The sequence below is a fragment of the Diabrotica virgifera genome, chromosome 9, assembly GCF_917563875.1.
Source record: "Diabrotica virgifera virgifera chromosome 9, PGI_DIABVI_V3a".
NCBI classification, from domain to species: Eukaryota; Metazoa; Arthropoda; class Insecta; order Coleoptera; family Chrysomelidae; genus Diabrotica; species Diabrotica virgifera.
In genome coordinates this window covers 54,049,126-54,070,650 of record NC_065451.1, presented here as the reverse complement: position 1 = coordinate 54,070,650, position 21,525 = coordinate 54,049,126, and the positions used below count along the sequence as shown (strand labels likewise).

The 21,525-nt window shown below is 32.5% G+C and overlaps 1 protein-coding gene across 2 annotated transcripts in view; it reads right to left on the bottom strand.

Annotated features, from left to right (window-relative positions):
* Positions 1–1,697: 1,697 nt before the first annotated feature.
* LOC126892824 (trypsin inhibitor-like) overlaps positions 1,698–21,525 on the bottom strand; it is a 60,950-nt gene continuing 41,122 nt past the window's right edge. The window contains exons 1-2 of one of the 2 annotated variants that reach the window (XM_050662559.1): positions 15,537–15,693; positions 1,698–1,943 (exon numbers count right to left, since the gene is read on the bottom strand). In XM_050662559.1, the coding sequence (XP_050518516.1) occupies positions 1,762–1,943; positions 15,537–15,621 (267 nt within the window). In that variant the 5' untranslated portion in view covers positions 15,622–15,693 and the 3' untranslated portion in view covers positions 1,698–1,761. Of the gene's footprint in view, positions 1,944–15,536; positions 15,694–21,525 lie in introns of those variants that run through there. The other variant, XM_050662558.1, reaches the window with a different exon arrangement.

Sequence of the window (21,525 nt, the reverse complement as noted above, 5' to 3'; positions counted from 1 at the left end):
TTCAACTTACTTTTATTTTTTTATAATACAGCTAGAGACCGACCGATTAATCGGCTTCGGCATCGGCTTCGGCATCGGCTTCGGCCACCTTCGGCCAATATTTAAACCTTCGGCCAAAATTCGGCTTCGGCCAAAATGAAGCCGAAGGTTTCGCCGAAGGTGTAATAATAAAATGCTCCGAGTATACTATACTATATAAATAATCTCTAAACAATATGCTTCGGCGAGCCTTTGATACTTTGAATAATATTTACACCCTATTTTATACCCTAATAAACCAAAACGTTTTACAAACTTTCAGGTAGTAGGTAGGATATAAATTTTAACAATAGGCCAAGATGTCTCAAAGATCTTCATTTGGATATTTCTCACGTAGTAAAATTCTGAGAAACTATAATAATTTTATTGTATTTGTTAAAACTCAAGAATACTGGTGTTTTGACTACCTAAATATTAATGGCAAACATCGACCATCAACTATCCCTACTATAAATGCAAATATTTAGTCACCTTCGGCTTAGGCTTCGGCTTCGGCCGAAGGTATCCTTCGGGCCGAACTTCGGCATCGGCTTCGGCTTCGGCCAAAAAAGTCACATTCGGTCGGTCTCTAAATACAGCTTCATAATTTTACAAAACTATATTTTTCGGCAAACTTTTGTAAATTTAAACCAGACTTTTCACTTTCTCAGCTATTATAATATTTTTATTATGTTTCTTAGCGACAAAGGTTTCTTATTTTACAACATCCTTTCTTCGTGTTCGCCAACACCAACCCTTATGCAGGTTATTTTTAATCTCATTTTAGATAAATACGATAAGTAATAAAATAGTATAAGGTATTTCGCAATACTGAGTATTATCAACAAGTACCTATACAAAAATATTTTGGCCGATAGTAACTGGTAAATTTCTATAAAATGGGTTTTTAAAATAATAAGATTATTTGGCCGCGCCCATATTATATAAATGGCCGTTAGTACAGGTTGCCGATTTTGACAGGTGGCCGTTAACACAGGTTTTAATATAATAACATTTAACTAAAATAAAAATTTGTTTCATGGGAAGTACCTACCTATTTTTTGCGCTTAAATACCTTTAAATTCAATAAATATTTTATAAGCTTAGATCAAACCTATCAGAGGTAAACTGTACTATGTCACTGTAAATTACCATTAATTACAGTAATTAGGGCAAATTTTAACGTTTCATTAGTTGGATTGTACAAACTAGTTATATGTGATGATTAAAACACGATCGCATTTTCTTTCAGAGCGAAATATACCTAATTATGGGATATATAAGATTTTTAAAACATTCAGAGGAAAACTGCACTATGTCACGGTAAATTAGCATTAATTACAGTAATTAGGGCAAATTTTACCGTTTTATTAGTTGGATTGTATAAACTAGTTATATGTTATGACTAAAATATGATCATATTGTCTTTCAGAGCGAAAGATACCTAATTATGGGAAATATAAAATTTTTAAAATATTCAAACGGCCCTACTGAAAAGTTGCTTAAAATGACATAGTGTAGTTTACCTCCGAGGTCCCGAATTATGACTCGATTTTGTTTCCTTTGATTCTAATCTCTAGTCGTTTAAGACATAAAACTTCGATTTCTTCTACTTCTACCTTTTTTTCTTAAAATTCTTTATTTTTCTTGGATTTTGCAGTAAAGTAAGAGAAAAAGGAAACATTTAAACTTTTTATTGTTTTTATAAAATCCAATAAGTTTTTATACTTTATATCGATATAATCAATCAGAACAAACTGGAGTTGCCGTTTTTACACAATCTTCTTTAGTACGGAAATTGTTTTTGGTCGGATTGCAGCCTCCATAGATGGCTTTGACACATTTTTTCTCAGCGTCGCTCCATTTGTATACGCGAATATAGGCCTCACATGTGGATCCGTCTTTTTCTACACCGAGACTACAATCTATAAAAAAAATGTTAAATCACATTATTTACTGTCATAATATTGTTGAGGTGCATTCCTGGGACGACTTTATATGAGAATACTTCATTTGTCTGCATGTAATCAACTTTAATATGAAAATACCCGACAACAAAATAAAATCATGTGGTCTGTTGAAAAGGAAACAGCTCATCATGACCAAGCTCACCCTTTTTAGTCGTAAAACACTTTATATAGTATTTTTCCAACAACATCACGTTAAAGGGCGAATCAGAATGCCATTCGAATAATTTAAGTACAGTACAACCTCGTTTATAAGTATAATAAGGTTAATAAAACTACATACAAGAGCGGAACACCCTCAAAAAAGAGCTTAGTTTTCGAGATACTGACCACGGAGGGGTGAATGGCTAATTTTATTTATACTATATATTTTCGAGGGTGCTGAAAACGAAAATGAATTTTATTTTGAATTTTATGTGGGGGAACATTGTCAAAATCGCAATTTTAACCTAAAAATAAAAAAAATAAAATCACGTTTTTTTGCGTTTACCTCTCTACAACTCTGTTCCTTTTTAATATTTTTTTCTGAAATTTTTACAGTATATAGATCTAACATTTCTGAAGACAACGGTACCTGCCTCAAGCTTTTATTCTTATCCTGATAAAGGTTATGAATTTTTCAAAGGAAAAGGTGCGGATTTGTGCATTGCAAAGTTTAATCGCAAAAGTTGTACGACGAAGTTTAAAATTTAGCTTCCTAATCACATTTGTGTTAAAGTAGAGAGTACAAAGAAGTTTTTTGGTAAGTTTTAGATCAAAATATATTATAGAAAAAAAAATAGTGTCGACTTTTAATGTCGACGTTAGAAATCCCCAATATAACTCTTATTTTTCGAGATACTGACCATGGGTGGTGAATGGCTAATTTTGGTCTTAGATTATACTTTTCACCGTGACAAAAACGAAAATGAAATTTATTTTAAATTTTACGCGGGGGAATATTGTCAAAATTGCAATTGTACCCTAAAAATAAAAAAAATGAAATCACGTTTTTTTTTTGCGTTTAGCTCATTACAACTCTGGTCCGTATTAATATTGTTTTCTAAACTTTGTACACTAAATATATCGCTCACATTTCTGAAGACAATGGTTCCTGCTTTAAGCTTTTAGTCTTATTCTAGTAAAAGTTATTAATATTTTAAAGTACAAGGTGCAGATTCGTGAATTGCAAAGTTTAATCGCAAAATTTGACTGAAAAAAATTAAAATATAGATTTTAAATCAAAATCAAAAATAAAACATGAGTACAAAGAAGTTTTCTGGAAAGTTTTGGATCAAAATGTTTTATAGAAAACAAATGGTGCAGCGTTTATCATTTACGTTATAAATCCCCAAAATAACGCAAATTTTTCGAGATACTGATCATTGGTGGTGAATGGCTAATTTTGATCTTACTTTATGTTTTTGATGGTGCTGAAAACGAAAATCAAGTTTATTTTGAATTTTAGGTGGGAGAACATTGTCAAAATCGCAATTTTCCTCTAAAAATAAAACAAAGTTAAACCACGTTTTTCTTAAATTTAAAAGTTGCACCATATTTTTTTCTATAACACATCTAGACCTAAAACTCCCCATAAAACTTCTTTGAAATCTATGGTTTAACATGAATGAAATATAATAGATGAATTTTAAATTTTGTCACTTAATGTTTGCGATTTAACTCTACAATTCACGAATCTCTACCATTTATTATTAAAAATTCATAACTTTTATAAAAAACACTGAAAGACTACAGTTACTTTCATAGTCTTTACAAAGGTGAGAAATATATTGTGCTGTAGAAATTTTAGAAAAAAATATTAAATTGGAACAGAGTTGTAGTGAGTTAAACGTAGAAATTCGTGACTTCACTTTTTTTCATTTTTAGGTTAAAATTGCGATTTTGACAATGTTTCCTCACATAAAATTCAAGACAAACCACTCAACAAGAGTCAACTTTTTTATAAAGAGTTTGATGGATTCAAGAGAAAATTTGAGGTAATATCTGAAAAATAATGAAAGATACGTAAAAAAGTATAATAATGAAAAAATATTTCTTTTTTACAAAAATTTTGGTTTGCTTGTTTTTCCTATCACACAAAAATTGACAAAGATATGATTGATTAAACAGCGCGCGGCAGCGCAACCACAGCCTCTCTCGAGCCCTTTGACCCTTCACCGTTTCAAAATAAAAAAATTTTCAATACATATTATAATAAAAGAAGTTGTAGGTCTTTTAACCCGCCATTACACGCGCTATGAGGGAATCCCTCACCATATTTGTTTATAAGCAATGAAATTGTGTAAACTAATACGATAACCTTAAGCACCCAGGAATGCCTTTAGCATGGTTCATGAGAGGGTATGAAAAAGTTATAGAATATTTCAGACGGTCAGTGTGCTGTGTGATAGTTGAAAGAAGAGACATCCCTCTTCAAGTGAGGGAATTCCTCACTGCGCGTGCAATCACGGTGAAATCACATTTCTGTTATCTCAAAGAAACTTTTAGGTTTTTATTTAATATTTAGATAGGTTTAATTAAAATATTGTTTGGATTAGGTTAGGAACAGTGGCACACCGAGGGGGGGGTTTGGGGGTTAAAATCCCACCCAGAGCATAGAGAAATATATATAAAAGAAGGTAGGAAAATGTAACTTGTCTTTCACAAATAATACAAAAAACTTTCGGTGCCTAATTCCTATCCCCTATCCCCCCAGAGGAGAATTCTAGGTGCGCAACTGGTTAAGAACCCATTTTTAAATTTACCTATTCTAATTGGGAAATAAGCCACAATTTAACTTGAAAAATTAATTTTATTGACGTTTCGAATTCCACCTCGGACGTCTTTATCAAAATACAAAATATTAATAGTTAATTACATAAATGCCACAAAGAAATAGCTTCAGAACAGTTGTTAATTTTAATTTGTATTTTTAGTAAAATTAATTCGCGTAAAGAACGTTAATTTCTTCAGTGGCTTGCTGAAATTGAAAATTAAGAAAACTTGCTTTTGATCTATATTATTTTTACTTTTGTTTTGTTAAATTAATAAAAAAAATTGGTTTACGAGTATTTCTATAATATGTGAGTACAACCCATTTTATATTTATACATGTTGACATTCATTCTTTCTCGAAATAAGTCGAATTTATGTAGGTGAGGGCGACGCTCATACGCGTGCAACCACGTCACAATAGAAGACGCGTGTAACGGCGGGTTAATTACCTTCAAAATGGTTGTTTATAAGTTGTGATAGCTTCAAAATTGAAGTAGTTATGGCCCAAGAACTAATCGTATTTTTTTCTACTTAGTAAACTAAACATTTCGGAGCGTGAATTTTTGGAAGGTAAGTCTGTGTATTGTTGATAGTCTACTGTGCTTGTTCAATTTTTCCGTTACGAATTTCTTAAATATGTATGCTTTATATTTAGGGGTAGTTTGAAGGGTTAAAGAACTTGAGCATATGATTTTCCAACATAGCTTTTTCGAGAACGTGGAACGATATTTAAATCCGTTTTAGTTTATCAAAAGAAATTTTGTATAAAATTTTTAATCAAGGTGTCGATTTTAAGGGTTGAAAGGGGTTAACAATTAAATAATTAATATAGAGAACGTAAAATATTATTTACTCTATATTTAAGTCTTCTTGTCAAACCAAATTAATTTTTTGAAAATTTTTTCTTATTAGGCTGTTGTTTTTAAGGATTGAAAGGGGGTTAAAAATATAATAATTAAGATAGAAAACGTAAAATATAATTTATTCTATAATTACATCTTTTTATGTCATACTAAATTAATTTTTTGTAAAATTTTTCGATTTAGGGGTTGTTTGCAAGGGTTTTACGGTTTTTAAGGGGATAAAAATGAATTAAGCATGCGTTTATTGTGTTAGAAAACACTTCACTATGTCACTCTTTATTATTAAACATGTTTTCTGGCGATAAAATGGCTTAATGTCAATTTTTCCATTAAGGGGTTGTTTTCACCGCTTAAAAATAAAAAACGTAGTTCGGGTCAATATCACTTTTGAAGTTAAGGGTAAGAGAAGCCTAATTCCAAAATCTCATGTAAATAGGTTCATAATAAAAAATTTCGTAGGTAAAAAACCTATTTTACGCTTCAATGACTGCACTATAAGTATTTTTGAAAAATTTAAACGCAGAATGAAAGATTTAGTATATTAAGTATGGAGAACGGTAAGGGTTTTATACCGATCTCAGACAATTATTGTCTGAGATCGGTTACCCTTAAGGCTGATTCACATTATAGCTCAGGTCACGGTCCGCTCACGCTCAGCTCAAGGTTCGGTCAACTATTCTTACACGCATTTTAATCATGCTATCCGCACTAAACACGACGGTCAAATTACGTCCCTTTTTTTTGACCGCGTGGTTTCTCCGAGAGAATATTTTGATCGTGGCTTGAGCTGACCGTGAGCGGAGCGTGACCTGAGCTATTATGTGAATCAGCCTTTAACGTTCGACATGCTTATAACGTTTTTTGCACGATTGACACCATTATAAATTATAAAATTAAACATTTTCGTCATATTGACTATAGTTGATTTTTTTACCAAGAGGAGTAAACTAAAAAGAAAGATTCACACCCAAGAAAGTTACTAGAAATGTCACCAAATTCATCTTCTTTTTTCGTTGATCATATCAGCTTTCGATGATAATCCATACATATTATATTATACTAACACATCGCTAAAGAGTTCTAAAAACAACTGTTTTTATATAAAAGTAGACTAAAAATCTAAAAATTAAAGGAATAATGCAGAAAACAAAAAAAATCGCAGATATACTTAATTAACCTATAAAATGACAGAAGTGTCAAAATTTGATAAATGTCATTAGTGTCAAAATTTAATAACAGTGGAGTAAACTTGCCTGCCGTTGGACCAATTAGAAACAAGCATTACGGCGCGGTAAATTTGAATCACTCCTCTTGGTTAAAAAACAAACAATAGTTTCATTCATTTTATCAAGATATATACTTTGGTTGTTAGGTAGTAACTAGGGTGCATAACAACAATGGAGAATTGAGTTTTTATTTAGTTGTCAATAAGTTTAAGTACAATTTTGATTATTATAAATTAAAATATGAGCGAAAGTGAATTTGAAGAAATTGAACGGGCTTGGGAAGAAGGGTGTTCCGCAATTATTCCCGAAAAATCCAAAATCCGTTATCAAAATACCTACCAAAGTTTTAAAGAATGGTGCGAAGGCAAGAATTTAAGAATCGAAGAAAATACTCTATTGGCATATTTCATTCAAAGACATATGCAGTTGAAAGCTCCTGGAAGCCTCTGGGCAGAATATTCAATGATTAAATCCACCGTTTTTCTTTATGATGGCATTGATATTTCCAAGTTTTCAACTTTGATCGCGTATTTGAAGAGAAAAAATGTTGGATACTGCTAATGTATGCGATTCTGCAGGAGTTTCTGTTAGAAGTGAAACTACAGCCCAAACAGGTGGGATTTCATTAAATAATTTAACAAATTGTACCATATGTTTCAATATTAATAAATAATTCGTTAGTTTTCTTTATTCTTCCAAAAAATATATTAAAATTAAGAGACTTTTTAACTCGACGGTTAGTGAATTACTTACCGTCGAGTTGGAGTACTTACCGTCGAGTTGGATTACTTACCGTCGAGTTGCTAGTAATTGTCACCTACTGACGTAAAATATGTCACGGTAAACAGTCAAAAATGATCAATCGTGCAAAAACGTTATTAACGAGGGCCGAACGTCCCTTAAAATAAATAAAAAGTTTCTTTTCTGGAACAGGGGAAGTTTTGATTGTGGAACAGGTTAAAAATTTGGAACGTCACTACGAAAACGTTTCATGTATTTTGTCAGACAGAACTTCCAATAGATTTGTTACCCTTTCAATAAACTCTCATGCAAAAACCAGATTGCTATTTATCACCAACATAATTCCTCATTTAACATGTTTTACGTGTAGGACTACTAGTTTTCACAATCATAAATTTGTTAGGATAAGAAGTTCCACAATTAAAATCACGTTCCACAATCAAAACTTCCCCTGTTCCAGTGTTCCCATACATCAAAGTTTGTCCAAATAGACACCGTTAAGCTATTAACAAATTTTCAGCTTGGACTGTTAAACTAACGTCAGAACGTGTATGTATCGATCTGTAAATTGGTGCCGAAATTTGTAATTTTTACTATAAATACTAGTTATTAAAATTAGTTTTCGCGCAAATAGTGACTAATAACAATAATTGTGTTACGTGTAAATCATCAAGAACAAGCCGTAACTTCGTTCAGTAAGAAATTTTTTACTTAATAATCTTTCAACTTAAACAAATTCAGTGTCAAACTGTCAATAGTATTTCACTGTTGCTATCACGTCGCAATGGACGCCAACAGTTAGGCAACCAGTATTGCAGTGATGTATCGAAGGTTATCACTTATTTCCAGACATCCAAAGCGTTAATATAAACAAATTCAAGTTACTTTTGACTACATGAGTAACAATTTAAATCAATGTTCCCCCACTGTTAGCAACACCATGTCTGGACCCAATTCTTCCAGTAATCTTACTAGTTCATATGCAACTGCTACTATGACTAAACCGCGTCCGAAGTATCCGAAGAAGACCGAAGCAATTTTAATTCATGCAGAACCAAATTTAGTACTCGACTATGTCAAGGCCATAGGTAATATTGTTAATCCGAAAAACATCTGCTTCGCCTCAAGAATTTCGAATAACAGAATCTGTATCTACCTTACAAATTCTGAACTCGTCGATCAAATTATAACTGAACATCCTACAATTAAAATAAATACAGTTGAACTACTAGTACGCACACTAGTAACACCAGCTAAAAGGCTTATATTTTCCAGCGTTTATCCATCAATCCCACACGACATCATAGAAAAACATCTCAAGGATCTAGGTCTACAACTCGCGGCACCAGTCTCATATCTAAAAGCTGGAAACCCTGGTGATGTATTTACTCATATTATGAGTTTCAGAAGACAAGTATATGTCACTCCATCCACAGAAAACTTTGAGCTCCAAACTTCAATAGTAATCTCTTTTGACAACAACTCTCACAGGATGTTTCGCTCTACGGATAAAATGGTTTGTTTTTTATGCAAACTACAAGGTCACACGGCAAATAATTGTCAAAATCCTCCTAGAAATCCTTCCCTAAAAGAACAATCGTTCCCTACTGAACCCAATTCCACTTCCCCAATATCAAATAATGACACACTTTCAAACCCAACAAATAATCTAGATCTTAGTCAACAAATAAATACATTCGATGTTCCCATTACTTCCATAACCCCAAATATTGATTTTCTTCCCCCATCCACCAGTCAGAAACGAAGTCGTTCTGACATCAGTGATACAAGCTCTTTAGAAACACAAACTTCTAAAAATACACCCATTAAATCAATGAAATGCCCACATCAGATGTAATTGTTCCCACTAAGCATAAAGCCAAAAGATCTAAGAAAGACTCCCCCGATAAGTCTAAATTAACTAATTCCACAATTCACACTATCCAAAATCTTTTTCAAGAAAATCCAGACTCATTTTCCCTTCCTGTTGAAAATTTCCTAGCCTTCCTTGAAAATACATTCGGCAGTGATAACCCCTTGCACGAAGCACAGGAGTTCAGTCCAAATGTCCAGGCACTCATTGACGATATGTCAAAAATATACCCCTCACTTGAAGACAGAACAGCGAAAAATAGATTCACAAGAGTCTCTAAGAAAATTAAAAATCTAAAAAGAGTCTCAATCAACCAATAATGATAACGATTATCTCTCAGACTCTTCCTTAACTACCTAAAGCCATTACTTTCACGCTAGTTCAGTGGAATTGCGATGGGTTTTACCCTCGCTTAGAACGCATACAACAGCTATAGACTAGGGCGCATCTGTAAAAATATTAGTACATTTGGACGTTGAGAGGTGACTCAAATTTTTTTGCAGAAATTGCTTAAAAATAATTCAAATAATAATCTTTAAGTTATCCTCCCTCTCAAAAAGGTCCGGAACATTGTTTAAATAATCAAAATGTCAAAAAATGAAGAAGAAATTCGATTTTTTTCTTGGTTTTTCATTATAACTTTAAAAGTATTCATTTCCGAGAAAAGTTGTACTAACATAAAAGTTGCGTAATTAAATTTACTATAATATAGAGTTAATCAAAAATTTAAAAAACAGTCAACCTTGTTGCAAAATAGCAATAATTGCGAAAAAGCCATACAAAAACAAGTATGCGAATTTTACGTTTTTAACCATTTATGCTACACTTAGGACCTTCATATTTTACCCAGAAAAATTTTATGATACAGTAAAACAATACTGTAGATTTCAGTAGGATCGGTTCAATAGATTTTGCAAAATAAACTTTGCAATCCAGCTTTCGCAAAAAAAATTCATTTTTTCAAAATGTTACAGGACTGAAAATAAAGCAGATAGTTAGTTGCAATTTTTTTTGCTTATAGAAGTGTATTGTACCTTTCATTTGCAATTTGCAAAATTAAAATAAATTAACTACCACGGCGTCACGAATTTTTTTAAATAAACATTAATTATTGGTGCTGCGCGCAGGACAGCGGATAGTTTGTTTTGATTTGGCATTCCAGTGACCTTTGATAATGATTGATACATTTTAATTTTCATTACACTTTGATATAAATAAGTAAATTTGTTTATTGCAAAATAAAAACGCATGCTCTATCCTTTGAAATAACACTTTTTTTGGCAAAAACTTTCTTTGTTCCTATATTTTAATTTAGAAAATAAAAGTTAATTATTTTTAAACATATGCAATTGTCTAAACAATATTTCACAAATAGTAATAAAATTAGTTTGATTTTTGTGGAATTAAAATATTAAAATACAACAAAATATATAGTAAGAAAATAATATATTAGATAAAGATTGGAAGACATTTTGGTGGAAATCAACTTGTGTGAATCGAACACCGCTGTCCTGCGCGTAGCACCAAAAATTAATATTTATTTAAAAAGGTACAGTACAATTCTATAAGCAAAAAAAATTCAACTTACTATCTGCTTTATTTTCAGTCCTGCAACATTTAAAAAAAAAAATGAATTTCTTTTGCAAAAGCTGGATTGCAAAATTTATTTTACAAAATCTGTTAAATCGATCTTAATAAAATTTACAGCGTTATTTTACTATATTATAAAGTTTTTTTAGGTAAAATATAAAGGTCCTAAGTGTAGCAGAAATGGTTGAAAAACGTAAAATGCGACTACTTGTTTTTGTATGTTTTTTTTTTTCGCCATTAATGCTATTTTGCAACAAGGGTGACTATTTTTTAATTTTTAACCAATTCTATATTGTAGAAAATTTAATTGTGCAACTTTTATGTCAGTACAACTTTTCTCAGAAATGAATGGTTTTAATGTTATAATCAAAAAACCAATAAAAAAATCGAATTTTTCCTTCATATTTTGACATTTTGATTATTTAAACAATGTTCCGGACGATTTTGAGTGGGAGGATAACTCAAATATTATTATTCGAGTTATTTTTAAGCAATTTCTGCAAAAAAATTTGAGTCACCTCTCAACGTCCATCTCAAAACAGATGCGCCCTGGACTACTAATCAACAATACAGAAGCCGATATAATTTGCTTTCAAGAGACTTATTTTAAAGACTCTCATAAACGAGAGCTTAAAAACTTTGAAGGTTACCATTTTCTTCGAACAGCATTTACTAGAGCAAGTGGAGGAACCTCTATTTTCGTGTCTAACGATTTATTTTCTTTACATCATATTCTAACCACTAATTTGGAGGCTATAGCAGTAACTATCTGGTGTCCTGGTAAAATAACTATATGCAGTATTTATATTTCACCTAACTATAACCTCACTGAAATCGAGTTAGATGATTTAGTCCGCCAACTACCTAGCCCATTTATACTAGTCGGAGACTTCAACGCCCATAATACTATGTGGGGCTCCAAGAAAACATTCGGAAGAGGAAAAATCATAGAAACCGTATTGAATTGCAATAATGCTTGTTTGATGAACAGTGGAGCTAACACATATTTTAATATCGCATCAGGAAGTTACTCGTCTATTGATTTAAGTATATGTGATCCCAAGTTAGCTGACTCACTCTCATAGTATACGTTAGATAGCCTATACGATAGTAATCATTTCCCGATAGTCATAACAAATAGTCATAAAAAACATTGCACCGTCACTAAGTGGAATATTGCTAAATCAGACTGGAATCATTTCAAAAGTAGTGCCGAAAACCTACTCTCATTAGTACAAGAGTCTGAAGATATTGACGAGACAATAACTCTTTTTAACAATTGCATTATCATGGCTGCAGAAACTCATGTCCAGAAAATATCAATATGCTCCTCTAAAAAGGCCGTACCATGGTGGAATCCAGAATGCGAACAAATAGTACAAGAATGTAAAACTGCTCTTAACAGGTATCGAAGCAGGAGAAGTCAAGAAAACCTGATTTGCTTCAAAAGACTAAAAGCTAAAGCTAAATATATTGTTAAAAAGTAAGAAAGATTCCTGGCAAAATTTTGTTTCGACTCTTACCAGTGATAATTCTCCAACACAAGTGTGGACAAAAATAAGACAAATTAAAGGACAAAAATCTTCACCAAAAATTCCAGCAATTACACAGGAAGGAAAGGTAATTACAGATAACCAATCAATTTCGCATAATTATGGCTGAATGTTTCGCACTGAAATTTAGATATGAACTCGAGCATAACCAAAATCTAAATGAGCAAAATTCGTTTAACTTCTCACACTCCTCAAATTAGTAGACATGATATAGCGGCTATCAACCTCCCTTTTACACTAGAAGAATTAACATTAGCTCTAGCGTCTTGTAAAAACTCCACTGCCGGGCCAGATAATATTCCATACATATTTTTAAAAAAATTATCTAAATCCAGCCTTGCAAAACTTCTAAATCTGTACAATAAAATATGGCTTACTAAGAAATTTCCTCGTATATGGTCCGAATCAATCATCATACCAATAAAAAAACCCGATCAATCTTCCAATCTGCCAAAATCATATAGGCCAATTTCACTGACCTGCTCGTCATGCAAACTTCTCGAGAAAATTATTAACTCAAGGTTAACTTGGCTTCTAGAAAAATATGCTATAATTAACGAAGCCCAATCTGGCTTCAGACGACACCGTTCCACACTTGATAATTTAGTGTTACTGCAAACACAAATAGCTACCGCCTTTTCGAATAAACAAGATGTTATCGCTACCGCTTTTGATATAGAAGGAGCCTTCGATAACATTTCACGACCAGCCATTCTTCAAAAGCTTCTTCAATGCAATATTACAGGAAATATTTATTTCTTCATACAAAACCTTAAAAAAAAAAGAACTTTCAAGGTAAAAGTAAACGGTGAAATATCTGCAACATACCCGCAAAATAATGGAGTCCCACAAGGTTCCGTACTCAGTACAACCTTGTTTATACTCGCAATAAATGACATCTGTTCGAGTGTTTGTCAACCAGTCAAATATGTAATGTATGCGGATGATCTTATTCTATATTGTCAAGGAAAAAATAAAACCGCCACATGTAAAGTACTGCAAACCGTCGTAAATCAACTTAACGAATGGGCTAAAAAGACAGGATTGATACTATCACCTTCCAAATCAAAATTAATTCGATTTAGCAGAAGTCCTTGTAGCCAAAATCCTATTGTATATCTCAACGAGCAAACTGTAACACACTACAAAATAGTTGGTTTAATTATTTTTGATAGTAGATTAACTTGGAAAGAGCATATTAACAAACTAAAAGGAGATACCATGAAGAGGTTTAATATAATCAAGGTACTGTCACAGTATACTTGGGGTGCAGACGAAAGTATTTTACTCAATGTCTACAGAGCCTTAATTCTCTCCAAACTGGACTACGGTAGTTTCATTTACATGTCTGCATCAAAGTCTGACTTAAAGTTACTCAACTCTGTGCATAATACTTCCATTCGTCTCTGTTTAGGCGCCTTCAAATCCAGTCCTGTAGAGAGCCTTTATTGCGAGACTAATGAACCACCCCTCTGGATTCGACGAGAGTATCTCCTACAATCTTAGTTTGCTACAGTATCCGCAAATCCATCTAACCCCGTCTATCGTATAATAAATTCAAAACCTCTCTCAGATTTACCCAGAACGATCCAATCAATTATTGAAATCCAGAAATCAACCTTAAGAAATCCCATCGATCTTTCCAAAACACTTACATATCCAATTCCAGCTACCCCTCCTTGGAGCAGATCAATCCTACATTTAAATACTTCTTTGTTGACCTACAACAAACAACGAGAACAACCAATTCCAAAAAATTTTATACACAGATGCTTCCAAAAGTGAAATAGGAACTGGATGTGCTGTTATCACAGTTGATAAGACTATAAAAGCATTTTTATTACCAGATGTATTCAGCGTATATCCTGGAGAATTATACGCGATATTAGAAGCTTTTGAATCCTTAGAAATCGATAGTAAAACCAAGCAATATGCACAGATTCCTTATCATCACTCTTATCCATAAAAAGTTTATATGTTCAACATCCTTTAGTTCACGAAATCCATAACATCACTTGCTTCTCAAGGCGTTGTTGTTACTATCATCTGGATACCATCCCATATCGGTATCCCCGGTAATGAAAAAGCAGATCACGTCGCCAAACTAGCCTCTACCCTAAATGGTCAGCATTCAAAAGAACATGTTCAAATCCGTAGTGATTTGAAGCAGATGTTTAAGCAGCAACAACATATCTTTTGGCAAATCCACTGGAATACAATCAAAAACACATTACATGAGATCCGGCAGACTGTCAATATATTTGAACTCCCAACTATGACTAGAAAAGAAAAAGCAGTCATTAGAAGATTGAGAATTGGACATACCCGATACACACACGAATACTTACTGAAGTCTGAACCGAAGCCTAATTGTCAAACTTGCTTTAGTGTTTTAAGCGTAACACATCCTTACTGAGTGTCCTCAGTGTGTGACGCAGAGAAATCAACATAAACTTAAGTCAAATATTAAAGATATTTTAAACTCTTCCGATCAACTTCGTAACCTAATTAGTTTCTTGAAAGACATTCAATTATTTAACACAATATGATCTTTTGTCTTTATAATCTCTACCTGTTATTCAAAATTCAGTAATTAATAATTAATTATTATAATTAATAATTAATAGTTGTTGTAATAATTAGTTGTACGTCTCTATATCCCATGATTGTATATCCAATTTTTTTTCTTCATACTTTTTACCTAATTTTATTTAAGATTAAGAAATTAACTGTTATAATAATTAGTTTTAAGTCCTTATTGTAATTAATTATTGTATAACCAATATTGTTTGTGTCAATGGCCATTGCAGCTGAGACACATAAATTTAAATAAATAAATAAATAAATTTTCAGCTTGCTATTAATCAACTTTTTTTTTGGTACGCGGGATTTAGGCCCATGATGTGTAAATGACAAATAAAGTTTATTAATAAATATCGAAAATGACTTACCCGCCTTTGTAAACGGTTCTGGAACGCCATACACTTGGCTGTTGGCTAGAATGCAAAAGCAGAACACTAAGAGAGCAATTTTCATTTTTTTCTTCGTTCTTTACTATGTAGTTTGTTGTCTGGAAGATTGTTACTGATTATGTATAACATCAGGAGCGAAATACTTTATATTATCAAACTGCAGGATGTGACATATTGCATCTTTGATAACATGAAGAGCATAAATTATCATTCTAGCACTCGAATAGTAAACATCTATTTCGAGTGTATTATCAGCGTGTAATTATTAACTTGCGATTCAAAAACCAAACCCATTAACAGTTGAAGTGTAAATATTATAATTTTAATATTTAAATGTGAATGTGTGTGAATTTCAAAAAATGGATGATTAAAATTACATCCAAGGAGTAACAAAAACATCTTTGCAGTATGTATAGCCATCCCAATAATATACGGGGTCATCAAAACTTATCTACATCTGGTAATGTACCGGGTGTCCCAATAAGAAGGGCTCTCGGCCATATCTCAGGAACCGTTTATAGTACAGCTTTGGGAAAAAAATTATAACAAAAGTTACCTCGAGAAAAGCCTGGAAATTATTTTCATATTTGTAAGTCCACCGCTAGAGGGCGTAATTGAATGTCAAAAATTTAAAAATCAAAATTTTACAAAATTTACATAATGAAAGGGCACTGAAAATCCAATCATCGTATTCTTCGCAAAATTCTGCGAATATTTGATTTCACAAGTGTAACTCTACCCTTGCAAATAAGAGGTAGGGGTGAGTGGGAACCTTGTTATAAAAAATGGCTGTAAGTCCGGTTCTGCTTAATAGATTTTTGCAAACTTGGTCTCGTTGAAAACAAATCTTTTTCGTTAATGTAAGAGTTATAATTACGAAACAGCCTAATGAGTAATATGCCAGCTAGGGGGCGCTATTTTATGTTTTTCAGAAATCTAGTTTTCTTTGGAAAATATTAAATACAAGTATGCACTTTTAACCCTGTATTACAAAATTAGACAAAATTATTAACAGAATATCGAAAACCGCATGTCGATACCTTTTTTCTATCTCGAGATATCTTAAGAAACGTGTTAATTTTTAAACATGACTGATGATGTCTCCTGTAAACGAAGGTACGGAAATCAAAGTGGAAAAAAGTAGTGTGCTGTGGAAAAAAATTAAAACGTGACACTTGCGGAATGCCGACAGAAGTGAATACTTATTTTAGAATAAGCGTACGAAACTCGGAACAATGTGCTTAGATAAACAAAGTGAATGACGCGTACCATTATCGTTCTTCTCGGAAGGTCGATCATTAGCCTATGCTAAATAAAACTCAGTGAAATAGATGATAGTTCATTATCGTTTTTCGCGGAAGGTTTCGATCATTAGCCTATGCTGAATAAGACTCATTTGAAAGAGAGAATAGGTCATTAAAATTTGTAAATAATAGAAAGTAAGTTAGAATGGGAATTAAATATTTTCTTTTGAAATCCATTAAGCATATTTAGAAAGATTAAAAATTGGTTTTGGGGAATACTGCGAATGAGAGTTGGTGGTGGAAGAATGATTTGTGAATTTGGAAGGGATATTTAGAAAGTAGGGGAATGAATGACAAAGTGAGAGCAGAATGTTTTGAGCTGTCGAGAAGTGAAGTCGAGTAGTAGACGGTAGTGTACGGAGAGTGAGAAAGCCGGTAGTTCCGTGAGTGTGGAGTATCTATCGTGGAACGAGAAGTAGGCCAGGTCGAGAGTAAAAGAACCTCCTTGAGCCAAGAGTGTCCCGGTAGCTGATAGCAGTTTCGAAAAAGGTAGAACACAGCATCACGACCGAAGCAGGAACGAGAGCTATTCGAGCTAGTTTTTCAAAGGAGTACATTACTGGAAGCCAGGACGAGGTTTGATCGCAGCCAAGGATAGCAGGAACGGGTTTTGTGTGAGGACATTTTCAGTTCACCAGGAAAAGGTCAGTCTCATTTGTTTGGACATGAATGTATGGGTTTTTTGTATTAAATTCCACATAAAAATTGAATAACATAATCAATAATATCAGAAAAGCTTCATCAAACTTAAATAGGGTTGTTCCTAATAACTCCTAATAGTTAAATGTTAATAAAAACTTTCAATTGAAAACCAAAAGGAAATAAGATTCCCATTTGTAAATGTTATGTTTAAGAATAATAAGAAATAGCAAATATTAAGCATTGATTGCCTTTTAAATAAAATAAAAAATATTTTGATTATAATTGTAACCCATATGTGTATTTTTTTTTACTCTTTTCTTTTCTATCCCGATTAGGAACCATTAAGAAATATTCAGAAGCCACGAAAGTAAGTAATTAATTTATAATTCGCCCTGAGATTGAAAACATATTGATATGTGATCTGGTTAATTAATTAGATTAGTATTAATACATTGATTAAATTAAGTGACATATAAGAATATTATCTCATATCAATAATCAAGATCACATCAATATATAATTTAATACAAATATATAATATATACCTAATTTATTACATAATATTATATACTAGTGATTTCACCCGTTAAAATTAGGAGTAATAAGATATACAGATACATAAAGCTTTAAATTATTATTTTTCTTAATAATGTAACCGATATTTTTTAATTTAAAAATTTAATTACTGATAAAGTATAGTAAATACTTCGTGTAAATTTTAATCGTAAATAATGCATGGAAAAGTTCATTTATTTTTAGATACTCTCATTAAAGGGGAGGCCGTTATACAAAAGTGACTTTTTTAAATTTGTTGATTAAATTATTCCTTTCAACCTACTTATCCTCAAATTGTATTTTTAAACATCCCATTCATTTTATATAATAATAATTAAATTCACTATCAAATTTAAAGTAAAACTTCTTTTGAAAGTTTGTTAATTCTAAAATTAATGGGTAAAATCACTAGTATAGTTTGTCAAACGTAGCAAAAAGTTTAAAAATTTCGGCGATTGTAAGATTTTTAAACTCTTTTCTACGTTTGACAAACCATATATATTATGTATTAAATTGGGTATATTTTAAATATATTAAATTATAAGCATAATTATAATAAATATAATTAAATCCAATTAAATGGAATCGAATTGAATCGAACCGAATATAATTGAATCTATGAGAAATATTCCCTTCTGTCGGCACTCCGCAAGTGTCCCGCTCTAATTTGTTTCCATAGCACACTACCTGTTTTCACTTTGATTTACTTAACTACGTTTACCGGTGACATTATTAGTTTGTTTACAATTTATACGTTTCTTAAGATATCTGAGATAGAAAAAAGGTATCGACATGCAGTTTTCGATATTCTGTTGATAATTTGGTCTAATTTTGTAATACAGGATTAAAAGTGCATACTTGTATTTAATATTTTCCAAAGAAAACTAGATTTCTGAAAAACATAAAATAGCGCCCCCTAGCTGGCATATTACTTACCAGGCTGTTTCATAATTATAACTATTACATTAACGAAAAAGATCTGTTTTTAACGAGACTAAGTTTGCAAAAATCGATTAAGCAGAACCGGACTTACAGCCATTTTTCATAACAAGGTTCCCACTCACCCCCACCTCTTCTTTGCAAAGCTAGAGTTATACCTGTGAAATCAAATATTCGCAGAATTTTGCGAAGAACACGATGATCGGATTTTAAGTGCCCTTTCATTATGTACATTTAGTAAAATTTTGATTTTTAAATTTTTGATATTCAATTACGCCCTCCAGCGGTGGACTTACAAATATGAAAATAATTTCCACACTTTTCTCGAGACAACTTTTGTCATCAAATTTTTTTTCCCAAAGCTGTACTATAAACGGTTCCTGAGATATGGCCGAGAGCCATTCTTATTGGGACACCCGGTACAATTTTATCCTAATACACAATGCAATACAAATATACAGGGTCAACAAGCATGTTTATAACTAATACTTTGCCTAATAATTATAATATGATACCAAACTTTAACACACATGGTCGGCAAATTTTTTATATTCCTCAAAACCAATCATTGCAACCTAACACTAGCATGCCGAATCCGATAGCACCTGACGTTCCACCAGGACCTTCAGCGTCAACACACCACATGGATGATTTGGACTGCAGTCATTACTCCGATTATTCAATGAGTAGCAGTGATGAAGAAACACAAAATCCAAACCCAGAAACAGACAAACATTCTGGCAAGATGTTATTAAACAAAAGCGAAAAAGGTAAAAAAGGCTAGCACAAATACTGATAAACAAAACACACTTACTTCAAACAAATTTGATGCTTTACATAGTCTTGAAGACACAAATGAGGATACAAGCAAAAGTACATCTGAAAATAATAATACAGCAATACAATCCAAACCTCCGCCTATATACATCTACGGTGTTACTGATTATGCTGCTATGTTAACCAATTTATCAAACGTTTTAGCGGAAGAAGAATTCCACACTCGAACATTATCCGAAAACACTGTCAAAATATATTCCAAAACAGTAGACATTTACAGAAAACTAGTAAAATATTTGCGAGAAGAAGGAATAGTTCACCACACCTATCAACTAAAAGAGGAACGTGCCTACCGAGTAGTTATTAGAGGACTCCATCATTCTGTAAAAGTTAATGATATACAACATGAATTACAGTCCTAGGGACACAAAGTTAGAAATATAGTCAACGTTACACACAGAGTAAGTAAAGTACCTCTACCCGTATTCTTTGTAGACTTGGAGCCTCAAACTAATAATAAGGAAATATTTGATATACAATATTAACACTACACAAGAATTATGGTTGAGCCTCCTAGACCGTATAATGGAATAATTCTGTGTATGAGATGCCAGAGGTACGGACATTAAAAAGCATACTGCACAAAACCATTCAACTGTGTAATATGTGGGCGTGGACATGACTCAAAAACCTGCCAGAAACCACGTAACACTCCTGCCACATGTGCTTTATTTAATGGAGGCCATCCAGCCAATTTTAAGGGCTGTTGGACCGAGATTTAATTAACAAGAAAACCAACAATAGGGTCTACCTCAAATCCACCAACAAAATCAAGAAACAGTACACCAAATGCCTACTATTAATACTACTTTCCAAAATCATGATCCGAACATAAAGCCGACTTATTCTGCTATATTACAAAATAATCCCAACGGGCAGTCAACACACAATGAGACCGCAAATTTAACAGAGGTCTTAAGCAGCTTCCTTAACCAATTCAGAGACATGTTCAACCAGCTGCTTAATCAGAACAGCATAATCTTAACAATGCTCAAAACTGTTATCATATACAGGAGATTATTGTTTTTCTGAACAGCATGATCTTAACAATACTCACAACTGTTATTAACAAGATTGCACACTAATGGCTCATACACTTATCATAGCAGCTTGGAACTCTAACGGACTTGCAGATCATATACAGGAGATTATTGTTTTTCTGAAAATGCACAAGATTGATATACTTTTGATTTCTAAAAGTCACAGCACTGACAGAACTGTAGTTAAAATACCCAATTATGTGACATATTTATTATGCCAATCATCCCGATGGCGGAGCTCATGCAAGATCTGCTGTAATTATTAAAAACTCTATTAAACATTATGAACTGCAGCCGTATATTACAAACAAAATACAAAGTGCAAGAGTAAATATACAAAGCACAACATGGCATATTACCATAGCTTCACTATACAGTCCCCCTCGACATATGATCTCAACTGAAGAATATAATGAACTTTTTGATTGTCTAGGCTCCCACTACATAATTGCTGTAGATTGGAATGCAAAACACAGTACCTGGGGTTCAAGACTTATTACAACCAAAGGAAAACATCTCCTGGAAACAGTTCAACAAAAAAATCTCAACTATTTATCAACTATCGTTTATCAACTGGCGAGCCAACTTATTGTCCCACTGATAGAAATAAAATTCCAGACCTATTAGATTTTGCTATAATCAAAAGTATAC